The sequence below is a fragment of the Epinephelus fuscoguttatus genome, linkage group LG18 (assembly GCF_011397635.1).
Source record: "Epinephelus fuscoguttatus linkage group LG18, E.fuscoguttatus.final_Chr_v1".
Lineage (NCBI taxonomy): Eukaryota > Metazoa > Chordata > Actinopteri > Perciformes > Serranidae > Epinephelus > Epinephelus fuscoguttatus.
In genome coordinates this window covers 20,951,752-20,962,225 of record NC_064769.1, presented here as the reverse complement: position 1 = coordinate 20,962,225, position 10,474 = coordinate 20,951,752, and the positions used below count along the sequence as shown (strand labels likewise).

Here is a 10,474-nt window from a genome sequence, read left to right as displayed (position 1 = left end):
ACACAGAACAAGTCTCATTTATTCAGTGGTATGAAGTTTTGCTTATATTATACACGGCCTCCTTTTTCTCCAATTTATCAAGAATTTTCTCCATTTTTTGGGTTCTTCGTTCACCATGGAGGCATGAGAGAAAAAGTTTTCTGTATGAATTCAAAGACACATGGATCATTTTGTGGGTGAAGTATTCCTTTAAAGGTAAACTATGCAGGATTGTTGGTTACTGTTTGTGAACATGCTCACCATAAAAAGTGAAAGTTAAAGCCAACAACAAATTCACTCTTGTTTAGCGTTTGGCGGCGCTACATTTGCTTTTTTCGGCGCTGTGTCTCGTGAATGCCTGCTGCTTACAGTCTGGCACTTGGTCACTTTCTTCTTGTAAAGCCTTGAACTCACCTGAGCACTGTGGGGGCACACGCCATAAACATCACAATAAACACAGAAAATAGAAGAAAATGGGAAAATACAGGCAAATGGCAGAGTCTTTGCAAATAAATACGCCACCACACACTCGTGGGTCACAAGAGATGATTGAGAGGGATTACCTCTGTATGAGCCCAGACATTGTTTTTCAGGAAAACTGTGCATAGTATAACTTTTAAGTTTCTGGCACTCAGTATGTTGTAAAACGTTGCTTTAATCACCCTGACTAAAGAGAACACCAGACAGTAGTAGGGGTCAGAAAAGGTGCAACACGCTGCTGTTAGCTGTCAGATCTTTGTCGCTTTGACTGATATTTGTAGCATCAACACTTGTCTTGGTTATTTTTTTACGTCATTTGCTTACTGAGGTGTTTTCAAACCTGAAATTATCTACTTGTACTTCCATCTTATTTCAAGATGCTGCTGCACTTGCAAGACTCAACAACCACATGTGTGCAGTGGTGGCTTTTGCTGTTTATTTTTACACAGGTACATTTCCCCTAAACTGAGTCTGCAGATCTTCTCATCTTGATCATTTTACTGAACATTACCTAAGGATATTTTCGGTGTCATGGCTATTCACTATTCACTTAACTGGGCCCTGGATTGGTCAATGTCTATGTGAAATTAATTGCTGTCTTCTTACTATAAAATGAGGTTTATTTTTTGTTTATATGGCCTTTGGTGACCTGTCACATGTTCTAAATGATAGAAAAATGTTAAAAAAGAAAACAAAAGTGTTCCTCATAGGACAGTATGACTGCTAGATAACAGAAAAAATAATAATCACAGTTATTTAGTCATGCAGTTATTGATTGAAAAACAAGTTGGAGGTGAAATACACATAAAGCAGCCTGGCTGAAGGTGAGTTTGGGCTTTCAGGGAGGGGCAAAAGGATGCCGCTGTAAAGGAAAGGAGTGTGCTGAATTATAACACAAGACGAAACAAGAGCATCATTACAAAACAGAATGGAGCACAATTCGTTTTTTATTTCAGCTATCTTGTTTTCATAATATTTGAAAGCCAAAACAGTGATTGAAAATGAAATTCAATTAGTCACCCAACCCTGTAGTACAATGAAATTAAAATGACCATGGAATAGGGCTGCATAATATGACATGTTTTTATCATCATCACAATGTCAACTCTGACTGTGATATTGCACTTAAGGATTTTTTTCTAGTTAGTCTAAAGAGAGCGTCAGTAGAAAACTGCACTTTCAAATATAACTGTCATTCTCTTTCATGCCTTCACACCAGTGACAGCCCTGGCCGGAGGCATTGTGTTTTCAGGTTGTCCGTCAGTCCGCACGTCTTACTCTTGTGAAAGCAATATCTCCAGAACGTCTTGAGGGATACTTCAAAGTGAAACATTTACTTTGACTCAAGGATTAACTAATTAAATTGGCCTCTGTCTCAGTCTTGTGAACGCAGTATCTCAGGAAGGCCTTGAAGGAATTTAGACTCAAGGATGGACCTCACAAAATGAGTATTTGGCCATAACTCAAGAATTCATATGCTAATTATGACAACATTTTCCCAAAATGTCTTTAGAAAATAAAATAATGAAGTGATTACATGTCAGCTTCACTGTTACATCATAATGTTCGATAAAGACACCTTTCTCACCATTACTCAACACCATAACTCAGGAACAGAAGAGGAGACATTTGGTCAGACTCTGAAATCGTGACACTAATCTTGAGTGTCCACTTTGAAACTGTGGCGACTGTATAGATCTTATGCGCTGTCGGGTTGAAGACGTGTCTGGACAAGACATGGATGTAAACTGTAACTGCAACTTCACTGGTCCGTGGAGGCACACAACCACAAGGTTCAGTTCCCATGTTTTTGTTGTTTTTATTTTTTTATTTTAACAGTACACCAAAAGCTGCAGAAAGGCAGGACTATGTATACTTTAATATCTATTTGTCACAGGTAATATTATTATTGTGATGTTCAACATTGTTATTGCAAATGTTCCTCATATCGTGCAGCCCTATAATGGAAGATCTGGTGCAGTTTTTGGGTACGCTGATGAACCACTGAAAGCTGTTGCAAACAAGCTGAATTATGCTTTTTTTAAAGAACTGCTATAAAAGAATATCCCGAGGCATGCAACAAGCCCGGCATCAATAACTCTTTGTTTTACTGACCCTGAGGTGTCTGAAGACTGCAGCTCTTTAAAAAACAGATGTTTAGTTTAGAGTTACAGCAAAGAGCATGTGTTTGGTTTAAGTACAATTTCAATTTCAACATCACAACATTTTAATAGAGGGACTTTCCTTTTATATACTCACTATATACAAAGTGAATGTGTTTAAAGACGAGTGGACAGAAGTGTTGCCAAAAAATACAATCTGCTCTGCTTTGGATGGACTTTGTTCCTGTTTCACTGTGCTGTAATCAACAAATAATAACAGAACACCATATTTTCTTCAAATAAAAAAAGCAGTTCAAGGTTGCACATATGCTTTCATCAAAGGGATAGTTCAGATGTTTTCAAGTGGGGTTGCATGAGGTACTTGTCCATAGTCAGTGTATTACATACAGTAGTTGTCAGTCAACATGCCCCCAGTTTGGAGAAGCAGGTGGGAGTATCACGATGGAAGCAAAGCAGTGCATTGCTGTGGATGGGGGCAGCAGCAAAACATAGTTTAGCCACCTGAAAAAAATCTGGTGTGAATGTATGCTATATATATGTTGCCTTACCTGGACATAGACAGCGCTTTGTGACAGGGAAGCCGTTAATGGCTTCAGTTCCCCATCTACGCTCTCATCAAGCCACCAGACTTCATTGACAAAAACATTAATTTTAGTTTGCTGAACATGGGAGCTGCAGATCTACCACTGCCACAATCAGCTAGTTTATTTGCGTCATTGTGTGGCTTTTGTGAATTCAAACTATCCCTTTTAAACACCTAAGTCACACAACAACACAAACAAACTATCTGATCAAAGCAGCAGTAGACCAGCAGCTCCTGTGTTCAGCAATGTTAAATTACTGTTTTTATCAATGGAGTCTGGCTTTGGAGAGAGCAGTATAACAGCTTCAGTTTCCTGTCAGAAAGGGCTGACTAAATATAGGGTACTTTTAAACTAATATTCTTTTTTTTTTAGGTGGCTAAAATACATTTTGCTGCTGACCCCTCCTCAAAAGTGCATTGCTTAGCAGTACTGCCTGCTTCTCCAAACTGGGGGCATGTCGACTGCCATCTACTGTAGGTAATACACTGACTATGAATAAGGCCCTCATACAACCCCACCTAAGGAGACTTTCTTCAATAAAACCATTTCAATATTTTCTTCTCTGCTTTTGAAATTTATTATATGCAAACATAAAATGTACAGCTTAATAATTGTGGGTCTGTGAAGATGTGAGTCCTGCTCGTGTGAGTCTTGCAGATAAGTTTTCAAGGTCTTTGTTTATGAGCTTGCTTTCTTTACACAACTGAATCTTCTTCCTCTTGTCTCATTATTCCTCTGACCGGTGATACAAGTACGTCTCATCCAGCCCATCTTCGTCGTAGCCGTGATAAGGCCCCCCCTCACTGCCTCCTCTCCCTCTGTCCTCAGGGCAGTGGATCCCCAGTCTCTTCTGCAGCTTCTCCTCCTGGTGGCGCAGCTCCATGGAGTCCACCAGGTCGTAGATGTTATCCAGGGACCACATGGGTGACGGGAACCACGCCTTGACATCGCTATCCTTCCCCACAACGAGCATGTTGAAGTAGTCCTTACTGATCTTCAGCTGTTCTCTCAGATTGTTGACCATGTCCCGGGATAACGGCTCCACCTCACTCTGACTACGCCCTGGAAGAAGAACGATCAGGTGAAAAGTAAGTTGTGCATTTTACAAAACACAAAAGACAACTTTGTATTTCAACTATAAATGTAAAATTGTTAAACATATTAGCGTATTAGCATCACAGTCCCATGTACCCAGACTGCCCCACATGACTGTGACTCACCATTTAGGGGAAAGAGTTCAACAGTTCCTGATGCTTTGTCTCCAGTTCCAGTCAGCTTCAACATGGCAAAGTGGCGAATACCTGATGAAAAGGCCCAAAATGTTAGGTCTATATAGGTTTAATATAAATAGCTGAATGAAGGTTACATTTCCATATTGCACCAAAAACCTACAGAGCAGACATACAGTGTATTGTTCAGTAGATGTGAGCATGGTGTGTTACTGACCCAGGTGACACTCCTGTCCGCTGAGAGCAGAGAGCTGCTGCTGGAAGAAGTAGTCGTCCTTAGATGGAGCGGAGATGAGCAGCAGTCTCCTCTTAGACATGAACCTAAACATCCATTACAATGGTGATATAAGTTTGAATGTTGTAGTATACATCAGTCAACCTCATTCATTCAGTCAAGATGTGTTGAGACATAGGTTGTGTAGTAATGTCAGACTATAACTAGATAAACTCACCCTCAAAATTAGTTTTTAAGCAAACAGCTCTTATTGTTTAATCAATATTAAGAAACAAATAATGATTATGAAATATCAGGGCATGTTAAATGGTCTTCGATGTGATTTCTAAAGAGGCTCCAGATGTTGTTTGTCTTTATATAGTATTAGGAAATAATAAGCACTGAATCACAGCATAGTACCTGAGCAGTGAATTCTCAGCTCCAGGATTTTGCCTGCCATTGGAGCAGGATGGGGGACTCCTCCTTTCCTTCTCTTTTTCTGAGCGCCTTGAGGGAAAGTTGTCAATGTACTCGAACAGAGCAGGACCTGATGGAGGAGCCTCAAAGACTCTCTAGGAGAAAGAGAAAAGCTAATTATAGGGGGAAAAACAAAGTTTAGAGTCTAGTCTTATTAAGTCTGTTTGTATTACATTCCTTTCCTGGTTCCTGACAACAACAACAACAACAACAACAACACAGCTATAACACAGCTTGATTTTAAAACATTGGGATTTTGCAAATCTCTTACTACACAAATAAATCTCTTTTAGATTTGAACAAATAAATGAATGGCTTGCACTAGCTTTGCCACACAAGTCTGAAAGAAATGTTGCCTGTTTGGCTCGCGCGCTGACCTACAAAGTCTTGGCAGACGAGGTGAATATTGTTCTCATTAATGTGAGCAGCTGTGAAGCAGACTGCTGGCAGGTGTGATCAGGAGTAAGACAAGTGCTGAAACAAGTATGCACGCCTATCAAACCTCCAAAAAGACAGAAGAAAGTGCAAAAGGAGATTGTCTTACACTGGGCTTGATGTCGTAGTCTGTGACAGTCATGGAAAAGAGGTCAGGGGACGACAGGCCGAGCTCTGCTCTCAACAGAGAGATCAGGCCTGAATCTGAGAAATGATCCGACTGGTCACTGAGTGGAGGCTCCGACTCTGAAACACACAAAACATTTGAATGAATGATGTGAAGGGAGTAGACAAAATACCGGGGATACCATAATGCAGATACTCAACTTATGGTACGTGGCCCACATCTGGCTTGCAATTGGGAGCTAGGTGGCCTGCTGACCATTTTCTAATTCACAATGTAAATAAATTGATTCAAGTTGTTTTTTGTTTTGTTTTGTTATTGTACTTAGATTAGAACTAAGATGCTAGAGTGCTTAAAAAGCATTAAAATAGAGCTTGTTTATCAAAAACCCTCTACAAAGTTCTGGGCTAAGCCCCACAATGTCCTCAAATGGAAGTCAAACGTACCCAGAGCCTGTAAACACACCACAGCTCAATAACAAATGTTGGCAGCACAATCAAAGAGCAGTCTGCAGCTGATTTTTTTTGGGAAGTAAATTGAAGTGAAGAGGATGAAACTTGAAAAAACAACCACCAGTATGATTCTTGTTACAGCGAATGCAAGCGTGAAGAAATATACAGTTTCAGGCCATTACTGTACAGGGAATTACACCTCTGCTGCTTTACCTATGGAAGCACCGTATTTGCCTTTGGTCACGCCTTAGTGGAAAATACAGCGTGTTCCTTTTTTGGCTCGGAATATTCTGTAGTAGTAGTTGTATATGTAAAAAAAGAAGAAAAAAAAAAGATAAAAAGATAATACATGCACAAGATTTTCCGATTACTTGAATCACCCATAGAGAGAGCCTAAGCAAATGTTTTAGATGCAAATGTTCAAACAAAAAACATCATTCACACACAGAAATGTACCTACCGAGCTGGTGGTGTTGCAGCGTGAGGGAGGTGTGACTTCCTTCGCCCACAATGGTTGCCACGGTGATCTTCCTAATTGCAAGGTCACAGTGTTGCTTGTCGTTGTCGTCCCTCTGCTGGATGTACAGTGTTGCATCTCTGCTGGGCGTTGCGATCAACTAGAATCAGTGTCAACACACAAACAGATACATCATTATAAATGGATGATTATGATGATACTAATCAGGTGCATGTATCTCTAAAAAGTCTAATGTTTAGCATGCATTTACATCAGGATTAGATGCAAAAAGAGAAAGATCTCACCATTAACCTTCTTTTGCCCTTTAAACTGTCCAAAAACTCCTTCAGGGCTACTTTATCCTTCTCGCTGGCCTCTCTGTTGGACTTTTTCCCTCTTCCTTTCCCTTTCTTCCCTTTCTTCCCTTTACCCTTTTTCTTGGTGCTCGGCTTTTCCTGTGTGTTATCCTTTACATTCTGCTCTTTTTTATCTTCTCTGTTTTTCTCTCCATGTCTTCTCTTCCCTTCTTCCACAGCGGGGTCAGGCCTGCAGTAGAATAGAAAAAAAAAATACTTTGATGTTCATCCAGCTCTGAAAAAACCCACTTCTGTCTGGTGTAAGGGGATGAGGAGGCATGACAGACCAGATGTGAACACAAATCCAAGCAGGATTTAAGTGAAATCAAACATCCACACTCTTACATCTGCTACGCTTTAAAAATAGACAAAAAAATAAAAAGACAGCACCTGACTTTCTTCACTTCTTCATTGCTCTTTGACACAGGTGGAGCAGGTGGAGGGCTGTGCACTTTTTCTTGTCCGTTAGAAGTGGCCCGACTACCACTGCTCAAGTCCTTTCCCTTCGTGGATTCCACTGTAGGCGCCTTACGGATAACAAACCTTGACCGTCCACTCAGTATGTCCTGGATCTTACTCTTCAGGGCAGCTTTTTTGTCCAGAGGAGGTTTTCTTTGTATTGCCATAATTGAAGTCACATTCCCTTGCCTCTGAGGGCTCAGTACGATCTTCTTCTTCGTCATTTTCCTTTTCATCACAACCTTTTTTTTAGAGCTTCTGCACCTGAATAGAAAACAGCATCAAACAGCATTTCGTCAGTGAGGATTAGTGTAGATTTTTATTCAAAACTTTAACCAAAATTACATTAAGAAAAGACAGATAAAATTGTACTGCATGATCACTTGAACAACACACATCGGCGTCTTGCACAACAAATGTGACACATTCTTTCCATCTGTGAATCAACAACTCAAGACAAGTGACAACCTGAAGAGGAATTATCCCAGATTTTCCAAACTTACATCAAAAGCACTGCTTTAAATTTGAAGTGGACAGAATGAACTTAAATTAAATTCTTAAATTCTCCCTAGGTTCTTGATTAGTACATTGAATGACACAGACCCACTTTACACCTTGTATTTAAGTGCAGTTTGGGTTATGGGATTTTAGTGGGATAGTGCTTGACCACATGAAAATAAAGGTGTAAACGCACCCAAAATGTATTGATCCGATCAGTTAAACCACCTCTAAAGGTTGTCAGGGATGCATTGTGCCCACATTGAATGCAAGTGTAAACGCAGTTGGGTTTTCAATCAGCATACAACCAGCGGGCGAGAATACGTTCCAAATCGGCAAGGCAGCAGCAGCTCTGTTGAACCTGCGGGGGCGCACTGTGGTCTCTTTCTTGTCTGATTCTAACAGTACTGCGGTGTCCCCCTTATCTGTAATGTATTTCTTCTGTCACTACCTTTACAATCAGGAGGACCTGTTTAATTTGCGTGGACGACTGGTTTGGATGTATATAACAAACAAAACTAGGGACCAGCAAAACTCTTTTTAAATGTTTATTTCTATGCTAATATTGTCTCTGAAAAGGCAGACAGTATCATGATTTCTTGCCTATGTAATCATATATATTTTTTTTAAATAATGACAATAATTTTAAAAAGGTTTCTTATCATAAAGCATGTTGACAGGCAGGGGCGGGGCATGTTTGGACTGCAGAGCCCCTCTTGCGTCATGGGGGTCGTGGAAGTTACATGCCAAGACGACACTTGCTTTCAATTTGGTCTGACAAAAGTATACAAGCAAGACTTGGCAATTCATATTGCAACCAAGCAATTTAGGAAGCAATGGCTAAGGAAATGGTGAAGAAGGCTACCATAGGTCCTGCACAGAGTAATCGGATCTCAATTGGATCTTACGCATTTTAATGCAAGGTTTAAAGGGGGTCACAACAGTTACAACCTCAAGTTGGATCCTTTTCTGGTCATTTTCTCCAGCTTCCTCACAGGGAACTGATCAATGAGCTCCAAAATCGCCTCTACACGAACTGGATACGGGAAGCGTTCGCTGACCCGAAGGTTTTTCTTCATAACCAGCATGGTGAACCCTTCCTCCTGAAACAATTGGTGTGATTTAAATACTACAAGTCAAGCAGAAGTGCCCACAAAGGAGAAATCGGTAGTTTCAGAAAAAATTGAATTTAAAGAAACAAATAAAATGGGCTGTAACTTGTTTATATGTTGTCAAGAGACTGACTGATCACCTGCCCGGTTAGCTCCAGGTAGTGCAGCAGTTTGCTAACTGTGTCAGGGTCCAGGCTCTCTACTGTGGCCTCTCCTTGGAAAGTTGTTTTCTGGACTCGACCTTCCATCATTGCGTTCTGGATGATGGTGATGATGAATGTGTCTCTTTCTGCGAGACGGCAATTTAACCCTTTCTGTGAGAGACAGGAAGTGACACAAAGAGGCAAGACAGTTAGAGAGATTGAAAGGAGGGAAATTGCTCTGTAATGTTTTCCCAAATTAAATCTCCAAAGGGTGCATCATAAAAAAGTACAGTACCTGCTCCATGTCTTCCAGCTGTTTTTCCATCATACGAAGGTAGTTGTCATTGTGTGATGGGGCTGTTATCACCCACAGTCGCTTTTTACCTGGAGGGGAGGGTGGAGGGTGAGTGGAGGTACTGTAAGTTGGTAAATAGACAAGTAGATGCATCAGCTGATCAGTTCTTTTTGTCTTACCTGCAAAGTCAGCCAGGAAATCCAGCTCTGGAGCCAGGCTCAATGATGACTCTACGACTCGTCTGTTGTCTACATGTTCTTCCTCCAACCCCAACCCCTGCTCGATCTCCGGAGGGAGGTCTGAATAGTCTCCCCAGTCCCTCACATTTGGGTCCAGCTGATCCTTGGGCTTGCTGCGACCGATGCCCGGCCAGGCGGTAAGCAAACTTGGGTAGCTGAGGCTCCACAGAGCTGCAAACAACAGCAGGGGCCAGTGTGACTTATAGGAATGAAACATCCTCACTGACATGGTTGAGTGAGGAGTTTGCTGATCAGCTGGAACTGGTTAGCAGCTCACAAATCCTCCTCTGGTTACATAATACGTTTGTGCAAGATCATCAGCAGTACTGTTGCATCTGAAACAGACGAGATGGATTCGCCAGCTGTTTAAAAGTTACTTAAAAGTTTAAATGCTCAACATCGTCAGTCACCAAACTGAGAAAATTCCCATATACTGATCCAAAATGAAATCCGCATTAAAGGCTGAAGAAGTCTGTATCCTTAAAAAAACGGGTGGACCAAATCTGAATTCGAACCTCAGTGGTAAAATGACAGCAAAGACTGCAGTGATGTTAACCCCTCTAACCAGCAGAGACTGACCGAGGAGACTTCCCTCTTCTTGCACACACACACACACACACACACACACACACACACACACACTCCTGGTTCAGATTATACCCCAGGATCGTTAACAGGAAACTCCTGGAATTTTCTGCGACTTCAAAGCATTTTATTGCTGAAAAATCTTTTTTTCCCTGTTTCTCTCTCTTTGCATCTGCCTCTCTCTCTCTCACACACACACACGGTGTATGTGTGTGGTGCTGCTTTGTCCCACA

The 10,474-nt window shown here is 41.1% G+C and overlaps 1 protein-coding gene across 1 annotated transcript; it reads right to left on the bottom strand.

Annotated features, from left to right (window-relative positions):
- Nucleotides 1-3,734: 3,734 nt before the first annotated feature.
- Nucleotides 3,735-10,159, bottom strand: ccdc80l2 (coiled-coil domain containing 80 like 2). Its single transcript, XM_049604316.1, has 12 exons — nt 9,597-10,159; nt 9,418-9,506; nt 9,120-9,293; nt 8,819-8,970; nt 7,301-7,633; nt 6,860-7,100; nt 6,558-6,714; nt 5,631-5,767; nt 5,030-5,181; nt 4,613-4,716; nt 4,387-4,467; nt 3,735-4,228 (listed from the first exon to the last, which is right to left on the bottom strand). The coding sequence occupies exons 1-12, from the start codon at nt 9,883-9,885 to the stop codon at nt 3,894-3,896; spliced, it is 2,244 nt and encodes a 747-aa protein (XP_049460273.1). The 5' UTR covers nt 9,886-10,159; the 3' UTR covers nt 3,735-3,893.
- Nucleotides 10,160-10,474: the final 315 nt, after the last annotated feature.